The sequence below is a fragment of the Sus scrofa genome, chromosome 4 (genome assembly GCF_054392235.1).
Source record: "Sus scrofa isolate SSC_HxYL_T2T_F1_AM1 chromosome 4, Sscrofa_HxYL_maternal_Yorkshire_Landrace_v2.0, whole genome shotgun sequence".
Lineage (NCBI taxonomy): Eukaryota > Metazoa > Chordata > Mammalia > Artiodactyla > Suidae > Sus > Sus scrofa.
In genome coordinates, this window is record NC_139386.1 from 68,497,190 (window position 1) to 68,524,403 (window position 27,214).

Below are 27,214 nucleotides of genomic sequence, written 5' to 3' on the forward strand. Positions count from 1 at the left end.
TCAGTTTTAGAATGCCAAAGAGAAGTCAGCTGCTCTGGGAGTTTGGTAGACATTAAAAATGATTTTCTCAAAAGAAAATTTCCTCTTGAATGTGAAAATTTGTGAGAGTACCTTGGCGCGGGGGAGGGGAGAACGCATCGAGAATAAAACCCCTTCTTCCAGTTAATCAGATCTCAGAAGTATTACATTCAACATCTTAAATGCTAATTTTGAAAACAATCCTTTAAGCCTATAGGTTGAATGAATGTCCTTTAAATACTGGTTTTTGTTTTCACAAGGATTCTATTTTGTCATTTTTCTTTAAATGAGATACTTAAAAAATGATACAATGTATTACATTAAAAATCCAGAATAGTATTCAAGCATTCATTTTATAGAATTTTTGCTAAAGTACATTAAGTGTTAACATTTAAAAGACGTCTACCTCTTCCTGGAAGGTCACTTCAATTTTAGGTTTAGGTTTTTATTACATCATTGACACCATTGTTGGAATTATTGATCGAGGAACATTTAGGCAAGAATATATTCTGATTTAAAAGCAGGTTTATGCCTAAGGCACATTTTTCCCCCCCATAAGATACATTTTGATTAGAAAATTGCCATTGTCTTTCAAATTTGGAGTCCTCAGGTTGATCTGTGGTTGGGCAAAACTAGTTTGCCTGCCAACTCTATTTATTTAGATCAGTTCAGTACTTTCACTTTGAAAATTTCTTTTTAGTTTGAAAAAAAATTTTTTAAATTATAGTCATTTTATAAAAATTGCTTCTAGCAAGCAAAAAAAGCCAATGGAAAACCCATAATTTAGACAAGTGCCTACATTTTATTTGCTCTCTGCTGCTGAGATTTAGAATCCCTTTCCATTTACAGTTTACTTTTCACAGAACATTATTAACTTTTTGGCTTCATACATGATCTTCTGTCAGATGCTTTTGATTTGTAATTTAGCAAAGTATAATAAACAGTGCAAAAGTCATGAATTTTGCTCTGTGTCCTGAGCTCTGTGGTAGGGAAAATGTGATAAAATGTGTACCTTAAGTCTTGTTTGATGATCTCTCAAAGCAAGCTTGCCTTCTGGAAATAATTTCTGGGGTTGAAGAGTATGGTATTAACAGATTTAATGTGGCTATTCAATGGATTGGTGAAGTACTATGGGAGGTTTAACAAAATGAGAGAGACAAATTGAACATCAACAAAAGTTACATCTGTGAAGAATTAGAAATTTAATTAGAAAAAAGGCAAACTTAAAAGACCTCATTAACTAATCAGAAGTCAAAGTTACTAGCTGAGGAGGCTTGAATTTAAATTCTAAGAAGTCCTGCTATCTTTTTTTTTTTTTTTCCTCTGTATTTTCACAACTCTGTCAGCATGCTACCCTGGGTATTCTAGACAAAGAGTTTTAAAAAGCATTAAAGTAAAATGACTTCATTGTAATACAAGATGACCATTTATAATGTGACGGGAAATATTTTTTGCACTCCTAGGAGCATTTGAATTAAAAGTACCAGATTAGGAGAAGACAAGGAACATATTAGGTTTATGGATGAAAAGCAGAAAATACGAGCTTACTGAATGCCTAACAGCATTTTTCTAAAAACCATGAAATAATTTTTTTCCCTTTTGAATGGAAATGGGCCTAATTAATGATTTTTAAGCACATTATGTTTTTAAACCCCAGACTCTTCCAGAGACCTTGTCAAACATGAGAGAAAATCAGCGCCAATCAGAAATAGGTGTTCTTTTTAGATAAGTCATTACAAGAGTATGTTTCCTTACTGCACTGTAATCGTGTACTACACATAAAAAACTAAAAGCATGTGAAGTGTAGCATTTTGTAAACTGTAACTAATTTTGCTCACATCTGTGTCTAATTGTTGTCTGCATTCGCATTCTTGAGAGTAGATTTATTTTTCCTGGACGACGATGTGGATTCAGCTGACCAGCCTAAGTGAGGATTAGTTGTTTTAAAGTTATTTTGATTAAAGAGTCATTTTTAAAAACAGTAACACACAACACATGGTTTAAATAATCCTTGAGACACAAAAGAATATATCTGAAGTATACTTAATGAAATGAAGATCATGGATACGGAATCAAAAATTGCAGTGTACCAAGCACGGTAGAGACGGAGTCGAGCTAGCATTAAAAAAAAGTATGTTGCTATGAAAATGCTTTTTTTTTCGCCCTCAGGGAGAAAACGTGTTAGAATAATTCTTATTTTGAAGTGCAGTTTTTATTAACTGATTGAAATGTAAATGATAGGTTAAACCTCAAATATAAATATGATCAAACTTTCAAAGGATACAATGAAACTAAGATTGTATTGCTAAGGCTATACTATCTAGCTGATGTTAAAATAGGAATATATTTTAGTATTTAAGAGAAAGTATGTTTTACATACTTGTTCACATAATTAAGCCGAGAGAGTGCTTAAAACTAAGTTAGTTCTCACCTATAATTTATTCCAGGTGTACAAAAGTGGAAAAAAAAGCACATTTATCCTTGAAGTTTATTGCTGCAGTTTCTAAAGGAAAACACTGAATCTTATGTGAGAATGTTAATTTTAACAAAAATTGCAGAAGGCCGTTATCACAAAATGACCTGTCTGCAGGCATTAAAATTAAAATTTCATTGAATACTCAGGCATCTCTTAAAAATTACTTCATCCTGTACATATTGTAACAATGTATACCTAGAAATTTCATGTAACATTATACCAAGATATTTGTACTTTAACGATGCTTTATTCTTGCCAAAAAGGTAGTACTTCTTAATTTCATAAATCATAATTAAAAAATAACAGGACTCAATAGAAGATATTTAGTTGGATAACTTTAATGCCATTTGAGATGCTTCAGTTTTCATCTTTGTTCTGTAGCCCTAATTGATGTCAGTTCAGGTTGAATGAAAATACACATCAAAGATTTGGAATTCTGAATCATTTTAAACGTTATGCAGAATGTTCATTTCCTGAGACAGGCGTTGGGCTGAGCCTGAGAGCCAGCAGCCCACCCTCACCTGGGCTTATCACCTGCTGGAGTTTGTGCTGCCTCTGGAGGAAGGGCAATGTCTAGCAGAGGCTGCAAGTTAAGTTAGTTGGGCAGTGAAATCTCAAATACAGATTCACCCGGAGACAAAAGAGACTAAAACTCTGGCAAACTGAGACTCTGCCTTGATGATTAAATGATCCATTCTCTCTCCTGGTTTGAAAGATGGAAAATTAAACAAAAAGCAAGCTGCTTTTTCTATTTCACCAGGCAGTGATGGATTTCACTGAATTTAAAAAGTCACTGGATTTTCAATTTGCCTGGATCAGTGGGCACCTTGCTCCAGGATGGGGCTTTGGGGATCAGAACCTGCCTTTACCATTTCTCTTGTAGTCCGGCATCGCCTGAAAGTTGCCCAGAAGCTGTTTTAGTGAATGCTCCATGACAAATCGTAAATAGAGGAGAAAAGCATCACGATAAGGAGAACTGTCAGGAGTCCCAGGCGTGGGCAGGAACTCTGTTTCAGCTGGTGATAGCAGAAGATGAAAGATCTTGGGAGGATGGTGGAGGGTTAATGCTTGAACTACCGCTGTGAAACACACTCATTTTGCTAATAGCTATTTTTTTTTTTTTTTCCAAGCACCTATTCCGAGCTGCCTGGGTAAGGCTGCTTTGCATGTTGATTGGGGGAGGGGTAATCCCGTTTGCAGCTGTCATAGGCCAGTGATGAATCACTATCCCGTCATTTGGCTGCCTTCCCCCCTGACAAGGGGAGGAGGAGGATAGACCTGGGGGGAGGAAACAACAGTGGAGACCTCAACTTAAAGACAATATGCCTTTCACCGCTGCAGTATCCTCCTTTTTCTCTTTTGGTTAAAAGAGACCATTGTCGTCCTCAGCCATGTGCTCTGTATAATTAAGAGCTGACACAGAAGCAGAGTTAACAACAGCTTCTAATTTTTTACCCCTGATCACAGGTGCAAACATCTCAAACCAGTTCAGATGTTGCTGTTTCCTCGAGGTGCAGGTAAGGATATTGTTGATACTTGACGTTTGGGGAGGTTACCTTTCTGCGACCCATGTCTATTTTTGTCGAGTATTTCTTAATTATTTCTATTAATAGCAGCAGCTTCAGTTGGCAGTTACTTAATTTGTGTGTGTGTGCTTGTAAAAAAAAAAATTTAAGTATGTAGGAAGGGAACATTAGCTTGGGTTTGAAAATGATTGGAGTCTGTATTTTCTTGCGTTAGGAAAACTGTGAATGTGTTGTGAGAATTAGGAGTGAAAAATTGCGTTTTAAGCCATTTCTCATTTGAACTCAGAAGATTTGGGGAAGTCAGAACTCACTTTAGAAGCAAAATGGTTCATGGGAAGCCGTTTATAAAACTGATGTTTACACTCAGCTGTTTAAATGCAACCTCCAAATTAAAATGACTGCAGCTTTTATTGACCTGATGGGGGGTGAAGAGCAAACAGTCTTAGCTTCATACACGTAATATTAACCCACCCCCTTCCTTTTTTATTTTTAGAAAAAAAACACACAACGTATAAAATGAGGAGAATGGGCCCTTAGACTTGCAAAAACTTGGCTGTCAGCAAACAGCCCAGTATCTAGGTGTGTTTTTAGTCACTTTCAACAAATCCTCTTCCCTCTTCAGTAACAGAAGATGCAATAGAAATGGATAGTTCTGAAGTGGGGAACCCAAGGAGTGGCTTCTGAGTCTTGTAGAGAATCCATAACTGCTGAGTCCAAGAACTTTCTGGGGGGTGGGGAGAGGGGATGTCGCTGTTTTTGTGTGGCCAAAACGCCTGGTTTCAGCGGGGAAGTGGACCTGGTATTTCCCCAAGTAAGTAAATGACAGCTGAGGTATTCTGAGGGCTAATGTTCCTGGGGACACGCTGTATGTTGGCCTGATCCCTCCCCAGTTGGGCACACTGTATGTAATCCGCAAGGCAAACAAGGCAGCCGACATCATAATGTTTTAATGCTGCATTTGTTTCAAGGGAAACAGAAGAACAATTAAGCAGTTTGCCAGAGTAAACACATGCATCAGGACTCCCTCCTTTCCTGTCACTGGACTATAGGCGGCAAGTGTTTTATTTGGTTTGGAGACCCATTAAATTACAATTGGGCGGTAAATTATAAGGGAGCACCCAGTGATAACTTATTAGATGAAACAGATTCCAGAGAAAAGTGATTTTTCTCCCCAGTGTTATACATTCCTCTTTTCTGTTAGAAAAATAATGCCTTGTTTTGTTTTGTTTCTTCAATATAAAAAGAAAAGCATGATGGCATGTTTTCTTTGATAATAAAAATATATGGAATTGTCTCATTAGATCTTGGAACTTGATAAGCTCTCTAAGAGAGAGAGAGAGATTAAAAAAACAACAACTCCCTATGAACATTTGGCCCGATAGGTCAGGCCAGTGACATCTTTTAATAGTACATGTTATGGAAGGGTGGCTGAAGTGAAAATATTAAGATGCACTATTTTGAGTCTAAGAAAATAGATACAATGAGACTTTTGTGTGAGTGTGTTTCAAAGAAGGTGTCAAGTCGTTAGCGCATTAAATAGCAGGGTTATGAATTTGGTACATCTGTCAAACGGAAGGCTTCTTGTCTTTAGGTCTATGGAAATGCAGGATCTAACCAGCCCGCATAGCCATCTGAGTGGTAGTCGTGACTCCCCCAAACTCGATAACTCTCATATAAATAGTAATTCCATGACTCCCAATGGCACGGAAGGTGAGTGGTCTGTCTTCTCACTGTTTTCTTTGTACTTTGCTTCTTTATCAGTATACGCTGTGTTGGTAGGTGCTTATGATTTCAGTTGTCAAATCCATAAAACTGCTGTTCTATTTCTTGTTTAGTTAATTTGAACCCATGAATCAGTTTTCATCCTTAGCGAGGGGCTGCAAACATGCCTAGGTTACAGTAGCATGACATAGACTGGTTTTATTTTGCAAAGATGCATGTGTCTACATGTATACATGTATATGTGTACAAGACATATTTAACCTTTGAATGCGTTTTTTTCCTCTTGTTGGTCTTTCTCCACAGCACAGTATCAATTTGCAATTGTTTTGCTCTATGAGCAATGAAAATTTGGAATTATTATATTTATTGTACTTTCCCTTTATTACTAAATATAACCAGGTTTGTTTCAGTGCAGCATTGGACAGAGTTGTCTCTAAATATCCATAAAATAATTTGTGTGCCTAATGTTCTTGTGGCTCTGGCCATTAAAATATAAATAAGTGAAAAAAAACTTGTTATTTACAAGTATACAGCCTTACTTGGAAGACAACATCAAATTCATTTCTTTCTTAAAGATTAAGTAGATATTGCAGACGTAGTACTGTTACAATTATTTTTTATATTTCATATGAATATTTATGTAAATTTTATGTAAATAGGCCCACTTTGATACATATATATCTAAGTCAAAACATAGGTAAAGCTATTTGTATGTATCATTAGCTGTTATGCACATTAGGTACTGTGCATATTTTAAAAAATTCATAGAAGGGTATGTTACATATTGCATTGTATTTATTTCTACTTTAGCCTATTGAAAAATTACTTCTTTACAGATGATATTTTTGCTTGTTTGCTTCTTACTAAGCCTTAAGACCTATGAAACTTAAGTTTCACTAGAAGTTCAATGAATTCTCTATGCTACAGTTCCATCCGTAAATAAAACCCTTAACCATCATTTCTCAATCACCATGATAATCTTTCATCATAGTCCTTAAAAATACAAAAGCCTAAATGCCATAAAATTGTTTGGTGCAGTATTCCAATACATTAGGGAAGTCTTTTGAAACTGATAAGGATACGAAATTTATGGTAATAGATAAAATATAAAGTCAGTTTCTGATATGAAATTGATTAACTTTTATAGCAGCAGTTACTGTTTTTACATGTAAGTAATCTGCATTTGCCTTTTTGAGTAAATACATTCATTTATGGAGAGTGGTCACTGTCAGAAGTAGCAACTTTGCTGACCTAGCCAAAAAAACAAAATCTCTGAATAAGGTTCCTTTTCATGTCTTCTTCCCATATTTATAGGCGATCAAAAAGAAATTTAAATTATTTATGGGAAAATCATCCTAGTGTTTAAGTAGATTTTAAGGAGCAAATAAAAACAAGCAGTCCTTTTTTCTTCTTTGGAATTTGGCTTCAGGTGTGAGCATGGCAGCTGCTGTAGTGTGGACTGGGCGTGTGCAGTCCACTGCAGGGCCCTGGCCTGGCAGTCCCCATGCCAGTGTCAGGGTGCAGGGGGGCCACTGAGAGCAGCATCAGGGGGCCAGGGGTGGAAACCTTTAATAGTCACTCTCATCACTGTCCAAATCAAACAATCTTTTAAAGTAACTTAAACATAAAAAGGGCTAAGCATGTTATTGTTTTGCTTAATAGAATGTACCAATACATTTTGGTACGAGTAATTATGAAATGATGACAGTTTAATTTGCTTATATATGAAGAAATGAAATAGGGGTGAGATGATTTCATTTTGCCATCATTTTACTGGCTGATCATCTTTGACCAACTAAGAACCAGGCAATACTGAAACAGAGTATGTGTTGGGGAGGCAGTCCTCTTGGATGGCCTTGGGTGAAGGATGTGTGGTTTTTTATTTTTAAGGGCATGTGAAATGATAATATTTCTGACTATTTATATTTAATAACTCGATATCACGTGTGTATTCAGGGGAATGTACCTGAGAAGATTTTTGTATGATTAACATCCAAAATAACAAAATAATTTAGATGACTCTGTAATCTGCTGGACCATCAACCTGGGAAATAGTTAGAAATTATTTCTTATCCTAAAAGAAAATCTTCATTATCGTATGGCTTAGCAATGGATTATTTTTTAGATCTATTTCAGACAAGTACCCAGTTTACTCAAAACCCTCTGTTTTCGGGATTCCTCACTGGTGTACTTGGCAAGAATTTTGATAGTTAGCAAGTGAAGTTAGAAGATAGCAGTATAAATTATCCGAAGAATATATGGAATGTTAGTCAATCTACGGGGGTATTCAGTTTTATTTTAGTATGCAGTTTGAAAATAGGGCCCTAAACTTTTTTCACTATCTATATGACATGCCTATTCAGATACGAACAATATCAGAAAGTTCTGGGTTATTATTAAGTTTGTGAATCAATTTCTCATGCTACTTATATGTTCCATACTGCATTTGTATCCTTCCTGTCCGTCACCACTAGAGGAGTTAAGCTTAAAATCAGTGCATTCGTGGTGCCTGGCAAGCTTTCCTATAATAGAATCATTATAGATTGTCCTCTTCCTTCTTTGAAATGTTATTTATTTTGAAAGCAGCAGTATTTACCAGTGAATTGGAGGAATGAAAAAAAACCAAGATGTTTTCTCACTATTTCAGAGAGCTTTTAAACTACCAATCACCTCCCCTAACCCTTGACATGTATTTCTGGCTATCTATGCCATGACTGATATGTAAGTGACTTCACTGTAGCCCAATTGAAACTAGTCTCCCTAATTAGGTCAACAAAACTTCCATTTAGTTTACACAATTGTTGGCCCAGCCTTCGCTTCCATAGGTTGTCCTCTCACCAGGGCCCTTTTTTATTTCCTGCAACCTCTTGTTCCTCTAATGAGGCTAAGAAAACATGAAAATCTCCTGTATCAAAACCCATAACTTCATCTGAAGAACAAACAAGAAGGGAATGGAGTGGAGAAGCAGAGAATATTAAGTTTCTTCTTAAGTCTGCTGCCAAATTATCATAAGACTCAGTGTTTGTAGGTTCTGTCCTCACAGGCTAGTGCCTATTTTCATGGTTCATCTAAGGGATAAAGACACCAAGACACTGAGCTACAGACTCAAACATTGTGCCTTTTTCTTTCGTAGTTGAAATGGTCTTTAGTGATATTCATTGTTTGAATGTTTCATATTTCAAAAGTTTCAGCTATTCATGTTTTTATATCCTACTCCAACCTCTCTGTGAATCACTGTTGTTGCAGTGAACTGCTGGTTTCACCCAGTTTATCAGCCTCTGAGATAGAAACCATCCATAGGCAAAAATAGGAAAGAGCATAAATGCATGCTTGACTTGCATGCAGAAAAGCACCGTTAGAAGCGATATGTCTCCAAGTGAATTAATAAATAGTCTAGACTGTTGTTAAACAATGAAAGCTTGACCTGGAGAGACTGATGGAATGGTTATGAAAACCTCAATTGTGGCTTTTCTTCTAACTGATTTTTTCCCCCCTAATCTTTGGGGACAGCTGGTCTTCCAGGGCAGGATGGAAGAGAAATTTCTTATGAGAGAGATGGTTGAAGCATAATGTTGCAGACATAGACTTTTGGGTGGTGATGCTTCTGTTAGAGAAATAGTAAAGCATCTGACCGGAGAGGATTTCCAGTGTATGGGTTTATGTCCAAGCCTCTCTTGGGTAGAAGCTGCGTGTTGATGTTTGTGTTTCAAGTGTGAGGAGCTGTTGGGAAACATTTCTTTAGGACTCAGGGCTCTAGCAGTCAAAGGATTTTTATTTACATACCTAATTAAGGCCTTGTTTGCAAAGCAGTGATTCTTTCCATCTTTGTTTTTTCCTGGTTGTCTTAAGTCCATGGGAGCCTAAGATTGGTCAGTTCATATATTGCTCGTTTGAGTGTTTATTTTTGGTTGTCTGAGGGTGAGGAGTGGGGAAGGGCAAAAAAAGAGGTGTGAGTGAGCGGAACTAAAAGCTCTAATTCTGCGTTTTCTCGATTGTAAATTTAGAGGCAAACTCAAGAAGAGGCCAAACTTGTCTCTAAGCAGAGGAATTTGCCTTTAAGTGACATAAAACCAGATGCAGTTGGAATCTTCACTCCAAATAGGGTTTCAGGAATTCTGATGGTAATTCAAATAGTAATTTAGAATTGGTATATCAGATTTCCGAGATGATAAGAGATACAATCTTGAATTAGGTGGCTAAATTTTCTGCATTTTAAGATTGATTTAATTGTGTATTGCATACTTTAGGATGATAGGTTAATTCAATTTTCCAAATGTCTATTATCAGAAGTTATTTTAAAGTTGCTTTATCATTTCTACAAAGCTTAGAATGCAAACAAATTATCTGAATTTGTTTTCCTCACTGTAATTTTAATTTAGTAAAATACAGTTATATGCAACTGGAGTTATTTTTAAGAAATCTCATTTATGACAAATATGTAAACTGGAGTGAATGTGTATAAAATTATGGTTTGAGGCTACATTTTAAAAGCTATATTTATGTATTTGTGGTCAGATATTCTGTTGTCAGTAGAAAAAAATGGTAATCTAATTTTATTGTTGTTTACATTCTGCACATGATTTAGTTTCTGGAAGAATAAGGGGCATTGTGAGTGAAGGAGTTGCTAAATGACATTTTTTGAGTTTGTCTATAGCCACCCAATTGGCCTCTTGTAAATTATTCTTTAGCAAAAGCAATGAAAGGATGAATAAAATAATTTGTTAAAGATTTAATATTTGTGTATATCGTGTATGTGAGTAATTTTTGCATGCCTGTTGCTAGTTAATAATAATAATGGCTAATTTTTGTGAATAATTCAGTCACTAAGCTGACCATTCTCTATGATTCATTTCACTAATCTCGAGAACATCTTTTGAGATTGCTCACATAATGGTTAAGATACTGGGTTTGAACCCCAGTTCTGTGTACCAGCTGTGTGAGCTCAGGCACATTAGCTTCCGTGTGGCTCAGTTTCCTCATCTGTATAGTGGGGATAATAGCAGATAGTACATCAAGCTTGCTGCGAGAAGTAAAACTTGTAACACACTTGAAACTTACTGAGTGCTCTGTATCTTTGAACTTCTAGATCCTATGAAACAATAGCTTCTTCCAGGATACCATTACTATTGCATGTACAAGAAAACCAAATCTTGGAAAATTAAATGTCAAGTTGAAAGACACATGGTTTGTCATTAGTACTGTTGGTGTCTGATTAAATCAAGCTCTGCTTGAATTCAGAGCCTGGGCTTTCAAATCGAGGATTCAGTCTAGGGAGCGAGTATGTGATGGCCACCGTCTGCCAATGCCTTTTCTTCCACCTTCATACTAAATGTCAGTGCCTCCACTGCCACATTGAGGTCTCAGGACTGGAGAACACCATGCTCTAGCAAACAGCAGAGCTATAAAAGGACCAATGGCAAAGGCTTTGATGGCAAAAGGACTTCATTACAAGGACAACTCCCTGGGGTAGTTAGACTTTGCTTCTTAAGTTCTTTTGTGCGTGAGTGTGTGAGATTTCTTCCTCGTGTCGTGCGCCCATAGCATATTGCATCAATAGGTTAACTTCTAGGGGATTGTCTCTTACTAGTTTTCAAAGCTTGAGACTTAATTATAATTCCACCAGCCGTCTGTCTATGTTAAGCCTTTCTGGGATCAAACAGAGATGGGAAGTCATCTCTGCTTTTCATTATAATAGTCATTATTATATGCACATTTGGATTGGAGCAGTATTACTGTGAAATTTAAAAAGTGGTTGCAGTTTTGCTACCGCTCGGAATAAGTATTTTCTGCCCCAGAAAATATTATTTTGAAGCGGATGATAAATTTGGTCACATGTCCCTAGACTTTGAGAACCAGGTTATAGTGACCCAGCAAAATGCACAGAAGCTTAATGGTGTTTGGCTGAGAGCGCCAAAGAAGAACAGTTACCCAAGCCAGGAGTTGGGAACATGCCTGCTACGTTCTAGAAACAGAAGGAGAGAGAAAGACAGGGAGTGGAAGAGGCCAAATGGGAGAAATAAAAGGGGTGATACGTGTAGGGCCTTGCAGGTTGGCAAAAATACTTTTATTATTTTAGCTGATTTCCTATCATGAACTGTATCTTTCGTAGTAAGACTGGGAACTCCAGTACTATCTGGAACTAGGCTCAGGGCTTCTAGAGGGCCAGGCCTCTTGATAAACTAAGGACTTGATGTGGAAAGTTTTCACCTACTCCCAATACTGAGTAGCTGACAGAATTATGGTTCTGGGGCACTTCTACCCTAGCTGGGCCAGACCTTTCATGTGAGCAGAAATATGTATCTCCCTAAGAACATCCGGTCTCTGGGAGAAACTTCTGGTTTCCCCCACCCCCACCCCAAGATGTGCAAACCTTTACTGAGTGCTGGTAGGTAGGCCTGTCCTTTTCCCCTTGGTCATAGATTCCCTGCTTTAAGTGATTCCTAATTTATTATGATGCCCAAGGATGGTTTGGGGTGAGCAGTATATAGATTAAATGGTGTGTGTGTGTGTGTGTGTGTGTGTGTGTACGTTTTCGTACTTGCTTGTTCTCACCTTGCTCACCCGGAGTAAGGTCCAAGAGTAATTCATTCTCCTCTCTTTGCCTCCAGACTTATCCCAGAGTGGAGAAATTGTATATATAAAATTGCAGATTTTCTGTCTTCCTATGTTCACTTTGGGTGGGAAAAAATTATCTGTGAAATAGCTATCCTCAGTGACTGCTAAACATTGACTTTATTGAGAGAATGTAACATTTTGAGAAGCTAATCAAGGATTTATGTTTTATTATATATATATATAATTGCAGATTTTCTATCTTCCTATGTTCACTCTGGGTGGGAAAAGGTTGTCGGTGACATAGCTATCCTCAGTGACTGCTAAACATTGCCTTGCCTTTATTGAGAAAACGTAACATTTCAAGAAGCTAATCAAGGATTTATGTTAAGTTTTAGGACCCCCAAGTAGTTCATAAACTGAAGGCTTGCTAGGATCATGTACAAGATAGTTTCCTGGTTTTGCAGATTTTTCAGTTTTATCTCTTGCCTCCAAGATCACATTGCACTGAAAAAGGTGGGCAAACTCTGCCGAACACATTCCAAGGAGGTATGTTTAAGTACTCCCTGTGATACAAATCGGAGATGTTTTGTCTTTTGTAAAATTAATCTAAATCAGAATCTAAAATGCTTACTATTTTATCATTACATCATAGACTAAGGGGACTTTTGTGTGGAAAGAATACTTATTTAGCAAAATAAGGACTATAGCTGAATTGACTGAGTTCTTCCTATCTGAGTACATCTTTATTCCTTCCACTTACCTTATTGTATCTTCAAAAAAGAGTAACTTTGCACCTCATTTTAAAGAGTTTTAAGTGACTAGTCTATGTTGACACAGCATATTATCTGTGTCGGAAAGAGACTCAAAGGCAAGTCAGGCTGATTTTAAAGCCTGCATCCTTTGCAGTCTAAAACACAGACTTCTCAATAACCTAAAATCTTAGAACTTACTAAAATACTTACCTGCCTTAAGAAGTTTGTGTGGGAGTTCCCATCATGGTGCAGTGGAAACGAATCTGACCAGGAACCATGAAGTTGTGGGTTCGATCAATCCCTGGCCTCGCTCAGTGGGTTGGGGATCTGGCATTGCCGTGAGCTGTGGTGTAGGTTGCTGGCAAGGCTCAGATCCCTTGTTGCTGTGGCTGTGATGTAGGCTGGCAGCTGTAGCTCCGATTGGACCCCTAGCCTGGGAACCTCCATATGCCTCAAGTGCAGCCCTAAAAAGCAAAAAAAAAAAAAAAAAAAAAAAAAGGAGCTTCTGTTTCTGTTTGTATTTCACTTAGTAGAGGCTCTAGGTTCCTTAAAGGCAGGGATAGGCTTGTTCACTATTGTGTCCGCAGCATCTTGCAGAAGACCTGGCAATGACAGATTCGTTATTGCATATTGCCATGTAAATCATTCAGTCAAATGATTCCAAGAGGAGAGACTCTAGTTTTCTTGACAAAGCATTAACAGATTTGATAAGTAGCTAACACCCATTTTCCACATCTTTGAAAATGGTCATTTCCCAGACCAATGTCCATAGTAGCCATAGGCTGTCCATCCAGAGTCCACATTGCTGCTGACTTTGAATTTGCTCCATAGTAACTGACTTGCCTTTGATCTGTACTAATAAACTGTTTCAGAAATGGAAACTTCACCTTGGACTTAATAAATAGTATTTAGCGGTGGTGAATCAACATCCACATAGTTGAAGAAATAGCTGAATGATACAAAGATCAAGCAGTCAGTACCCTTAGGTTTAGTATCCTGACATAGATGGATGTCAACATTTTTAAGGTGGGGAAAAATGACAGGAACAAGAATATATACACACGGCAGTGAAAAGAATAGACTGTTATGTGAGAATATATATGTATGATATATACATAAAAGAGATAAGAATCTGTATCATCCTATATAGCCACTATTTCATTGTTAATTTAAGAAAGAGTTAAGTGATTGTGTCTAGCAATTTGCCAAATATCATTCTTGCCAAGGAGAAGTTGATAGTCTACTGTGATTTGCAGACCTGTAGTTGGAAGGCCACCACACTTTATGATAAGGGCGGTATTTTCTAGAGGAGAAGGGACACCAAATCATGATGGAGGTGATTGAGGATGGTTTTCTGCACACAGTAGAGATGCTTCAACTGAGTCTTGAAGGAGAAATAGAAAAACGCTGGGTTCCAAGCCAGAAAGGAAGGGAGACCGTGGATTATTCTGCTGCAGGGAAACTATCCCTAATCCCTGAGCGGTTGTGGGGGGATGAGGGCAGGAGGGAGGCACACTCTGTGTGTGTGTGTGTGTGTGTGTGTGTGTGCATGCACAGAGATGGGGCTAAGATAGTCACCCAAACAGATGACAAAGGGCCTTGTGTACCAGGTTCAGGAGTTTGGATTCAATCCTGAAGAAGCTGGGCCACCTGAAGGCTTGCAAACAGGAGAGCGATGTGATTGAATTTGTGTCTTAGAAATACATTTAGGTGGTATTTTGAAACTCTGTTCAATGGGTGGTAAGTGGGGAGAAAAGACTCCAGGTAAGAAGTTTTGAGGGATTTTTTTATCTGTAATCGTAGACTTATTTATATAATATTGTTTCTTTCAGCACACATTTCCATCTGCCACTTGCCTTAAGGAAAGCCCAGAATGAATCATGTTAAAAATACAGCAAAGCAGTATTGCGTGTTGGGGAGAGCATAGATTTGCCGTCAGACTAACCTGGGCTTAAAAAGTCTCAGCTGTTTATTAACTACATAACTAACATGTGGGTGTTGAGAGACAGTAGAGCAGAGGGTTGAGAGAAGGCTCTGAAGCCGGGATACCAGCCATGCCACTTACTAGTTAGCAAGGGTGATGCTGAATAATTGAACTGCTCTCTGTCTCTGCTTCCTGGTCTGTGAAATGAAGAGAATAATCATACCTGCCTGTCAGGTACAAGGATAGTTAAATGAGTTGGTAAAGCACTTGGAACAGTCTGATTCCTAAGAAATACTTAATATCTATTGGCTGTTTTTGTTGTTACTGTTACCATGTATGCTCTCTGAGCCTCTGTTTTCCTCACTGTAAAATGGGGGTTGCACCTTTATCACTGGGTGTATTTCACCTGGTAGAGGCTTAAGGTTTTTTAAAGGCAGGGGCAGAGCCTAAAATACAAAGCAGTCACTGCCAGTCTACTACAGGATCAAAAAAGAATAGCAGCTCTTATTAAATAATAATACATGTTTTTCAAACAAACAAATCCACTGGGACTGGCCACTGCAGGGTCCCCATGGAAGAAGAGGATACTTCCTCCCCCTTTGAGAGCCCTCCATCTCCTAGAAGCCTCTGCAGGTACTCTGGGTACCTGGGGTGCTCAAGAAGTACTTGTTCAATTAATATACAATGCGGGTAGGCTTTAGGTCTAGGTGCTCCTGTGGTTCGAGTGGGAATGGGAGAAGATGGGCGAAAGGTATGATCTGAGATGTAAATATGGTGGGTTGATTACATTTTAGGGAGGTAAACCATTTTTCCAGATTGATATGATTGAGGTTCTGAGTCCAAGCCAGCTCATCTGCTTCCAATCTTCATACACCAGTCTATTTTACCATCCGCTAATTTGCAACATACACTGATACACTTTTATTCAATGCCCTGCTCTTCTGGGACTTTTCCTATTGTGGGGCTATTCATTGATTGCTCAGATCGCAGTCAGAGGAATGATTAAGGATGATAAAACCCTAATTGGATAGCATTTGACTTTTCAGTGGTTTCATAAAAGGTATGGTAATCAGAGAAACTTGAAACCTGACTGTGTGACCTTAGGCTAGTTTTTAAACATCCTTAAGCTGCAGTTTCCTCATCTTTCAAATGTGATGATTATAATAAATATAAAGTTTCCATGAGAAGCAAACAAGTTATTGCTTATAAGGTGCTCCGCACAATGCTAGGCATATAGTAAATGCTCAGTAAACATAAGCTGTTTTTAAAATTATTGTTCTTCCATGTGCAAATGATACAAAAATATTATCTGTGCCATAAATCGAGAATGTTATATTGCTACCTTAATTCTTAAAAGTAGAGCGATCTTCTCAGACTGTTGTGCCATGCTTCCATTACTTTAACACGCTAAAAATGTTTAGATCACACTTTGGAATCTATATGTAGGTATCTGTTAAAAGTCGTCAAATGGCACATTTTAAGATTTGTGCATTTCATTATATATATTTTACTTAAAAAAGAAGCATAAATATGAATTCTAGTTAATTATATGAATGCTGGAGTATTTCAGTTATTAAGTCTGTAGTATACATATACATATATATTCATTTTTTAGTTCATATAATGACTTTTATTTTTTTCCATTATAGCTGGTTTACAGTGTACTGTCAGTTTTCTACTGTGCAGCATGGTGACCCAGTTACGTATACATGTATACATTCTTTTTTCTCACATTATCATGCTCCATCATAAGTGACTAGACATAGTTCCCAATGCTACACAGCAGGATCTCGTTGAGGATCCATTCTAAAGGCAATAGTCTGTATCTATTAACTCCAAGCTCCCAATCTATCCCATTCCCTCCCCCTCCCCCTTGGTGTGGAAACAACCCAAATGTCCATGACAGATGATTGGATTAGGGATGTATATATATATAATATTCTTAATGCACATACAGTAAGGCGGTTTTATGGGGAATAGTTGTGAAAGAGTAAATACAGTAAAATTTTAATTGTGAAATCCTGGGGGTAGGTTTACGACTGTTCCTGTGTAATTTTTTAACTTTTCTGTATGTATGAAAATGTTTATAAAATCAGTAAAAAACAGTGAACCTAAGATACTTCAATTGACCTAGGAAGGAAACAGTTATTTAGTTTTCATTGTGTACAAAGAGCTCCGCTAGATTCTAGTAAATATACAAAGAAGTATGGGACATTACATTACTTCTGCCTTAAAAAGCTCACAGTCTAGTTGGGGAAGATAAGACTTCTTAAACAATTTGACAAAAACTAAAAGATCATGTTATGTTGATTAAATTATGAAGGCAAGGGTTTTCAGTCTGTAGCTTAGGGATCCCCAGGAATTGCAGAGCTGGTACTGAAGGTCAGCAAATTCCATCTGAAGAGCTTCGTCTGAAGGATGAGGAAATTAAAAGGCCACATACATACTTAACTTTTTCACATATGGGCATTCTGTTATGTGTATTAAAATACACATTTTCTTGTCTGAAAATTCACAGTAGGTTTTTGTCATTAGGCACTTTCTCCATCCACAGTTTAAAAATAGACTATCATTCTGGGTTCTGAAATATTTTGGTGTTAGAAAGAGAGCTTCATTCTCAAGAAGATTAGAAGCCACCAATCCAAACAAAAGTGCTCTCAGAGTTCAGAAAAAGAGAGCTCTTCAGCTGGCTTAGGTCTGGCCAGGCTTCAAGAAGGAGGTGGAATCTGAGCTGAGTGTTGGGAAATGGGTAGAATTTGAATAGGTTGAAAAGAGATGGAATGCATTCTAAATGAGGGGCCAATGTGAACAAAGGTAGGATAGTTTGTGAGGAGACCAGTTGAGCTGAACAAGGAATTGATAGTAGATAAGGTTGGAAGGCTCCTCTGGAGCCAAACTGTGAAGGACCCAGAATACTAGGCTAAGGAATTTGGACTTCTTCCTGGAGCCAGTAGAGAAGCCATTGAATATTTTGAGCAAGGTGTTGATATGGTGCAAGTGTTTTAGGTGTAAACCTGGCAGCAATTTCAAGGATAGACTGGACTGGGGCGAGTGATGAGCTACAGAATGGAGGCTTAAGTGATCTGTCCAGATTTTGTATGTAAAGAACCTGAGCTGGTGTGATAAGAATGAGAGGTGGGGAGGAAGAAAAAAAAAGAAAAAGAAAAAGAGAAAAAGAAAAAAAGAAATTGGAGTTGCAAGAGACATTTCAAAGGCACAGTCATCATTGACCAAATAGTGTTTCTTTTACCAAAAAAAAAAGTCAGCTAGTCTAGACCTCTACAGAAACCACTGCATAGAGCTATTCCAATTTGCTAAACTCCCTGTGAATAACAAGTTTTAAAGTTGACTAACATTTCTTGTTGGCCATGTCTGCCCTTCTGTTCAAGGTTAGTCTGTGTGTGTTGATTTGGTTTTCATAAAGTTGAATGGCTATTTTGAAGAATTCATCTTTTTCTACTCTCTTTGAAGCAAAAGAGGATGACTTTACATTTGAGGAGGGATAATAATCCTATTCCAGATGAGAGAGCCAATCTAAACATAAGGGATATCCCTAAATACACATGTGTGTGGTGTATATGGTATTTGTTTGGGTCATTTCAGATCTACTAACATATAACACACAATCAGTTGGATGGGAATCTACAAAAATCTTGATTTCCACCTAAAACAACTTACAGATTAAAAGAATTTATAAACAAAAATAAATAAATAAATAAACATGAGGGATACCTGCTTTTCCAAATGGGTGTTAACCAAAGAAAAAACATTTGGTGTGTGGATATATTCACTTTTAGATAAGGACGAAATAGTTGAGTGGCTGCTTATAATCTTTAATTTATTAAAGGTATATGTATTTAAGATATGTAAAAGACAAATTCAGGAATATTGATATCTTCCATTTTCATATTTCATGTAATAATTTTATTCTCTTCATATATGCCTTTGGTATCTTTTGATAGTACTTTTAAAAACATTATTTTTTGGAGTTCCTGCCATGGTTCAGTGGTAACAAACCTGACTAGTATCCATGAGGATGTGGGTTCAGTCCCTGGCCTGGATCAGTGAATTAGGGATCTAGAGTTATTATGAGCCATGGTGTAGGTCACAGACATGGCTCAGATCTGGCCTTGCTCTGGCTGTGGTGTAGGCTGGAAGCCGCTGCTCTGATTAACCTCTAGCTAGGAATGTCCATATGCTGGAGTCGCAGTCCTAAAAGAAAAAGATGAAAAAATTGAAATTAATTTTTTCATCTTTTTCTTGAAGGTATAGTTGATTTGCAGTGCCGCGTTAATTTCTGCTGTACAGCAGAGTGATTCGGATACACACACACACACACACACACACACACACGCACATTCAAGTATATATATATGTGTGTGTGTGTTCTTTTTCATATTCTTTTCCATTATGGTTTGTCACAGGATATTGAATATTTTTCCCTGTGCTATATTGTAGGACCTTGTTTTTGTTCCATTCTATTTATAATCATTTCCTGATGCCTTTTTTTGAGTCATTAGACACATCTTTTAAAAACATGCATTTCCACTTCTGCCTCATGACTTGAGAAATGGTATCATTAAATCTATGAGTGATAAAGCCATTGAATCTGAACTGTAACTTAACCCTACAAAGGTTATACTTTGTCATATAGGTTGGTTGTTCGCTCTCCAGCATAGTCATGTGCAGTGTAGCTTTTTAAGGGGCCTTTTAAAGACTTACAACATTATCTAATACTTACCTTTGGGTGGTCACGCCCCACAAATTATTATTAAATCTGTGTGACTTATTTACCTCTCTTTTTACTCATTTGGGAAGGGATCTCTCAAAACACACACAAACTCCAATGATTGATATTCCTTTATACTATTGTATCTTCCCTAAAGAAGAACTTTGTTCAAAATAACATAAGGGACATGTGTCCTCTAAGTGAGAGGCTTTACAGGAACCTGCACATAAGCTGACTGATAATTTGGGAGGACTAAAATGTAATCTTCTGTTTGGTCATACACAGTGCGTTTAGTTGTCCTATGCAGTGTGCCTAGTGATATGCAGTCAGTTGTAATCTACTTTTTAAAGTCAGTTGTACATTTTTACCTTCATCCATTCCTTCAGCGAATACTGAGTTGCACCTCTGTCAAGCACTGTGCTAAGTTGTGTAGGAATAGAAATAGCTATAGTTTTTATCATCAAGAAATTTATAATACATTCAAATGAATAAGACTGTGAAGTATAAAACAGGGTATAGGGAGTTCCCGTCATGGTGCAATAGGTTAAGAATCGGACTGCAGTGGCTTGGGTTGCTGTGGAGGTGCAGATTGGATCCCGGCCTGGAACAGTGGCTTAAAGATCTGGCATTGCTGTGGCTGTGGCGTAGGTCACAGCTGTAGCTTGGATTCAATCCCTGGACCGGAAACTTCCGTATGCCATGAGTGCAGCTGTAAAATTAAAACAGAACAAAACAGGGTATAGTAGGATATTCTCCAAAGAAGGTACAAACTCATATTTAGTAGCTCAAGGAAAAGAAGAATCACCCGAATAGTAGCTCAGGCAAGAGTTCATAAAGCAGCTAGGACTTTGGTTAAACCTTAAAGGAACTAGGGGATTCAGTCAAATGGGCATTTGTCGACCATGTACCGTCAGCAGGAAGGGCACTAGCAATATTGTGGGTTTGAGGAAGCATTAAATGTTTTATAGGCCGGTTTGGTTTAAATGTTGACTGTATATATGCACGTGTCATTCTTTGTAAAATGGAGATAATAAGTAACATAGGAAAGTTAGGGCAATCAGCTATGACCTTATATTTTGTAACACTCTTATATTCTTGTAAGTTACTAGTTATACAAAGACAAAATGTGTATGGAAGAAATGGCAAATAAAGCAAAAAATAAAAATGGGAAAAGCTTGGTTTTAGAGTATAGGAGGGCCTTAAAAACGTAATAAATAAATGATAATTTGGGAGAAAATGGAGGGCCCGCTGAAGATCTCAGAGCCAGGAGTGACTTGCTCAAATCTTAGGCTAGGGAAAGATAAGTATCTCTGCTTAAAATGGAGAGAGTAAGAGTTCCCGCTATGGCACAGTGTGATCAGCAGCATTTCTGCAGCACCAGGACATGGGCTTAATCACCGGCCAGCACAGTGGGTAAAAGGATCCAGCATTGCCATGGCTGTGGCATATGGCTCTCAACTGCTCGGGGCTGATCCCTGGCCCAGGAATTCCATATGCTGCAGGGTGGCCAGAAAGAAAGAAAGAAAAGGAAAGGAAAGAAAAGAAAAGATTGTAGAGGATAAAAGGCCAATTTGCCAGCTTTTCCAGGAGAAGAGGCATAAGGCAATTAAGCTAATGGCTGTGAAGTTAGAAAGAAAATGTGAGCGATTGGAATTGTAGAAATAATGGACTTGGCAGTAAGGTGTGAGGAAGGAGGAGCCTGGAGGAATCAAGGTGAAATGGAAGCTTTCAGCCTGGGTGGCTTAACCAGTACAAAGGGATAGGGTGATGATTTTGTGTTTGAGCAGCTTGATTTGACTCTGACGCAGGCAAGGGCATTGCATAATTAGGCCCCATGAAACAGATGTGTATGTGGATAGAGTGCATTGTCTACATGAAGGAGTTTTGTTTGTGTGTGTGTTTTAAACTGTGGCGAGGAAAAAAATGATTGTGAGAAAAAATTCAGGCAGATAAGGACTTAGAATTATAGAACCACAGAGTAAGCAAAGGAGGAAAATCCAGAGAAAAGGATGAATACAAGGAGCAAAAGGGAAACCTTCTGTGTTGTATTGGTCAGTGATGAGAAAAGTGTCAGAGGAAGACCCAGTCTATAGAAGAAGTAGGGAAAATCAGGATGGAGAAAAGTTTGCATTAGGCTGTTAGGAAGATCCTTTTAGTAAAAACGTAGCTATAAAGGAATGATGCAAAGGATTCAAAAGAAGGTTATGTTAAGGATTCGAAGGCAAATTTTCAAGAAACTTAATGATAAAAAAGGGAGAGAAGTAGACCATGGTTGAGAAAAGTTTTTTTTTTTTTTTTAAATTAGGAGAGACATGTCTGTTTTTTAAATTAGGGGAGATAGAGGGGTTCCCTGGTGGCCTAATGGTTAAGGACTTGGTGTTGTCACTGCTGTGGCTTGGGTCACTACTATGGCTTGCGTTTGGTACTTGGCCTGGCAATTTCCACATGCTGAGGGCACAGCCAAAAAAAATTAGAAGAGGTCGAAGGGAAGTAGCCCCTTGAGATGGAATGTTTGAAGATGTTGGAATCAAATTATCAAATAATGGAGGATTGTCACAAAGGAGGGATGGATGAGGCACCAAGAATAAAGGTGTAAAATTTAAACCCTCCTAAAGGCAAGGAAACCTCCATTGAGATTCATCCGTGGGAAAAAGGGAAATGTCAAAGCAAGATCATTGAAAAACTTAACGCAGCATCTACATTCTTGATAAAGTAGTTGGTGAGGGCATGTGCTAAAGAGGATGGGGAATTAGATGTGGTTTGGGGAAAGTGGAAAAGATCCAGTGGAAACTTTTAGGCACAAGAAATGGAAAAGGAGGGTTGTCCAGGAACGGGGTGACTCGAAAGAATCCAGGAAGCATAAATTTTAATGGACTCCGTCAGCAGGTGAATTGTGGTCTCTCCGATGCTCAGCCAGCCAGAACAGCAGCTGAAGAGCGAACAGCAAGTGATTGCCAAATCTGGGATTAGAGCTTGGCAAACGAAGATGCTTGGAAAAATGAGGCAACACTGGATCCTAGGGTGGGAGTTCTGAGTTCCAGACTGGGCTGATGATACTGGAGTGGGAGAATGGATGGGAGTTTTGAAAGGCAGGATGTTCTAGAAACAGACTCAACAGACTTTGAAAAACTTATGGTTACCAAAGGGGACAGGTGTGTGTGGGGGAGGGAAGGGGTGGACTAGGGGTTTGGAATGGAAGTGTTCTGAAATTAGGTTGTGATGATGGTTGTACAACAAAAAACGTGATCAAATTCATTGAATTATTAAGGACAAAAAAGATTGTCCTGAAGCACATTAACTGCTGGTCTGGCAGAAGTGAGCAAATAAAAAAGGCGAGAGGTAACCTTATTTAAAGGCAGTGCAGTTCTAGGAGGTAGTGTAGCCGAACTGTTTAATCGCCAGTGTGGAATGAAGGTAAACCTCACTGACATAGAAGAGAGAAAGGAATCATAAAGAGCAGGAGAGGGATGGTGAAGGAATGTTTGAAGTCCTGGAGCGTTATCAGAGGAAACAAAAGAGAAAGGAAGCAAGTGGCAAGCAAAAGCAAGCTGTACAATCACAGTTAGAAGTAAAGTTATGAGATGAGCTTAGATACTGCTTGGGGAGGAGGTACGGCTCATCCAGCCTGGTGCCTTCGCTGCAATCCTGGGCAAATTCTTAGCACACAGACAGCCTTCCAGTCCAGCAGGCAAGGCTGTCCTCTGGGGGAGAACTTGCTTTAATTGCCCTGTTAATGTTATAGTGAGAAATGTAACTCATCAAATGAACTGGATACTCGTCTTCTCCTCAGATGGGTCTATCATCTGCCTGGAGATGATGTGACTGCCACATTCAAAGTGGAACCAAGAGTTGCTTGATGAGCAGGCAGTCATGGTACAATGGGTTAGTCGGATCATCTTGAGAGTTGATGTCCCCAAGATCCAATGTTCTGATGGATCTGTCTCCCCTTATATGTCTGGTGAACAAAGACAGGGTTCTCTTTTCCGTGGGCCACTTACTGCATATTCACCCTAAACAGTGCTGTAGAGAGGTGCTCATGTTTTCCTTACGGAATCCTCTACCACAATCATACATTCACCGTCTTCCTGCTAGCCTGTTTCTTCAGAGAGAGTATGCACTGATTATAATGACCGAGGTATACATTTTCTTAATAGAATCATGATTTAGTCCTGCCGTCTTGAGTTACATCCAGGTTACTTTGATTTGATTTTGGCTGTCCTGAGGCAATGGCCTCATGGTTATCTCAGACAAGTCACTCAGCTTTAGAGTCTTCTAATTTACTTTTCAAAGAACAAGCTTAACTTTAATGTGAAGTTTATAACAGATTTTTGTCCTGGAAGAAAAACACTTCGATTTCTCATCATTACTTTAATAGAGACACTATAGTGCTAGAATAACTATAAAAGCATGGCCTCTGGACCTGGCACTGTGCTAAATGATTCATAGGCATTTATCTTTTTTAACCTTCTCATGAGTGTATGAGCCCCAGGAACTGACAAGGAAGCTGAGGCACCCAGAAATTGAGTAACTTTTGTGGATTCATACTGTTAATAGCAAAACTAGGTTGAACTTCAACAGATAATTGCAAAGCTGGTGCTTTTAACCCATTATTTCCTCCTTCAGTCATTCATTTATTTATTAATTATATGTCTTAACTCTATTCTCTATTGCTCCCTGTTGCTATTCCCCAGGAGAAAAGCATTCAATGTAGCAGTTACACAATATTGCTATGACTAATGATGATGATAAATGTAGTTCCAGTTCCTACTTTATAGCAGATACTTAACATGCATTTTAATACATCCCTATTGCATTCCTATGGCATAGGTATTTTCTTTTCCTGTGATGAAAACCTTTATGATACACTCTGCCAGAAAATTTCAAATATGCAGTACAATATTATTGACTGTAGGCACCATGCTGTACTTAGCATAGCTTGTATATTTTATAACTGGACCCCTCTTCATCCATTTCACCCACCTCCAACCCCCCTCTGGCAAACTGCAGTCTGTTCTTTGTATCTGTGGGTATCTCTTCTCTTTGTCTATGAGTTTTGATTTGTTCATTTACTTTGTTTTGTAGATTCCACATATAAGTGAAATTATACATTATTCATCTTTCTCTTCTGATTGATTTCACTTGGCATAATACCCTCAAGGTCCACCTATGCATCTTTCTCTTCTGATTGATTGCATTTGGCATAATTCCCTCAAGGTCCGCTCATGTTGTCATAAATGGAAAGATTTTATTCTTTTCTATGGCTAAGTAGTATTCCATTGTATATATAGTAGGAGGTTGTGTATATAGATATCTACTCTATACCATAGTAGATATCACATTTTAAATCTTGTAGATGAGATCATTAAGGTTGCAGAGATCATGTAACTTTTACAAAGTCTTATAGCAGGTAGCTGAATTGTCTCCAAAACCAAAGCTCAGAGACTTTGATAGATGGAATTTGTGGCACCTTTGAAGGGTAGCAAGTTGCCCAGTATAAATCAAGCCTACAGTGCATGGTTGGATGAAGCTTTTGAAGGGATTGGGGAGGTTAAAGGGGCAAAGGAGAATTTCTGAATATTTTAAAAGGATTAGTAGTCCTTAAGTATCACGTGAACAATTGGAAATTTGGATTGGTAGAAAAAAAAGACAGCCTCTTGAGTGGGGCAAAGGAAAATAAAAGTTGCTATCTTCTGATAGACTGACGTTGTGTAGTGAAGGAAAAAGTGTAATGGAGATAAAAGACTTGTTTTATCCTTTAATTGTTTAAAGAAAGACAGCTCATTCATAGATTTTTCTTTTCAGGTAAGTAGTTTAGATGGGGTGATTGTTCTCAGACATGACAACATTTTAAACTGTTCAAACTTAAGAGAAATATTCACTATGTTGTGTTTTTAAATTCAAAGCTTTGGAAAGGTGCTCTGTTATATCACCTACTACAAATTTATAAATTAAATATGATGGCGCTCATGAGTATGGGTAAAGGTTTGGTGGCCAGAGATTATTCTTGTCTTTTCAACTTTCTAGTGGATATATGCTTGGCAACCACAAAGCCAGAAGTGGTCTCTGTTTATTTGGCTTTCATTCAGAAACTGTTTTCCATCACAAAAAAAATCACCAGTTTCTTTAGCATCAGGTCACTGGTATCAAAGATTCAGTTACAGTACCTGATAAAATCACAAATATCCTGGTGGTTATTCTATGTCCTGCTTCTTTTCTCCAACAGTGAGTCTTTAAAAAAAAAATTGGGTTCATCAGGAAAAGGGAGTCTTTATTCTTTAGTGTATAGATGAGTGTATTTGAACAATAGCAAAAAGCAGTGGGCTTGGGGCCCAAAAGAAAAAGTATCCTCTTCTTTTCCTTCCTATTCTTTTTGCCTATTTTAATGGCATCTCCAGTATAATTGAATATGCCTCTTGGGAGTGAAAGCTGTACTTGATTGAGCTAATTATGGATAATAGTTGAGGTCAGTCTTTGGGGGTACAAGAATAGGAGTGGATTGGCATAGTCAAGCTTTCCTGAGTTTTATAGTCTAATCTAAAGATTCATAGACCTTAGATTTGGCAATGACTTAGAAGTAATCTGGGCTAACATCTCACATCATGGAAAAATTTCTCCTTCACTGTCTTTCCCAAACAGACAGGTGGGTATGGACCTTCTGTTTGAGATCTTCCAGTAAGTTCACTAGCCTGGAGCATTAGCACTCTTGGAAGACAAGGATTGCAGGGGTTTTGCTTTCCACTGTATCCACAACATGTGGCGGTGCCTCGGTTTCCTTACTCTGCTGTAGAGTAGCTCTACGTATCGAGAAGTGCCACTTATTGCCATTTCTTCAGGCCTTGGAATAAAAAAAAAAATCTAACATTAAATCTCATTTCTGCCACATACTCAGTGACTTTGGATAATTTCCTAACCCCTCTGATTTCAGTGTTGCCATGTGAAACAAGAAGGCAGTACCTAACTAGTAAGTTTGTGAGTCATGTTCTGAGACCTGCTTGTAGAATTGTTTTAAAGGGGTTAATCATGTCTATGTAAAGAATCTGACGCATAGTAGGTACTTTGTAGGACCTATCCCCTTGGGCCTAATTCTCGTCTTTTTCTGAGTATGTGGTATTTGAACTGAATTCAGATTCTCAAGTGGTAATCTTCTGTACAGAGTGAAATAGAACTCTTGCTTCAGATGTACAAGGCATTATATGAGTTTATTTATTTATTTATTTGTCTTTTAGGGCCGCACCCACAGCCTATGGAGGTTCCCAGGCTAGGGGTCTAATTGGGGCTGTAGCCACTGGCCTACACCAGAGCCACAGCAATGGAGATCTGAGCTGTGTCTGCAACCTACACCACAGCTCACGGCAATGCCAGATCCTTAACCCACGGAGCAACACCAGGGATCGAACCCAAAACCTCATGGTTCCTAGTTGGATTCATTTCCACTGTGCCACAGCAGGAACTCCTATATGAGTTCTTTTAAACACAGGGAGATAAGGATATGGACAACTGAGTAGGAAACTA

At 38.1% G+C, this 27,214-nt stretch overlaps 1 protein-coding gene across 25 annotated transcripts in view; it reads left to right on the forward strand.

The window, feature by feature from the left end:
* EYA1 (EYA transcriptional coactivator and phosphatase 1) overlaps positions 1-27,214 on the forward strand; it is a 357,349-nt gene that overhangs the window by 185,056 nt on the left and 145,079 nt on the right. For 16 of the 25 annotated variants that reach the window (XM_021089240.2, XM_021089251.2, XM_021089242.2 and 13 more), the window contains 2 exons: positions 3,962-4,011; positions 5,612-5,730. The exons of 3 other annotated variants lie outside the window; for them this stretch is intronic. In XM_021089240.2, the coding sequence (XP_020944899.1) occupies positions 3,962-4,011; positions 5,612-5,730 (169 nt within the window). Of the gene's footprint in view, positions 1-3,548; positions 3,646-3,725; positions 4,012-5,611; positions 5,731-27,214 lie in introns of those variants that run through there. 6 more of the 25 variants (XM_085022138.1, XM_021089253.2, XM_085022141.1 and 3 more) reach the window with 3 other exon arrangements.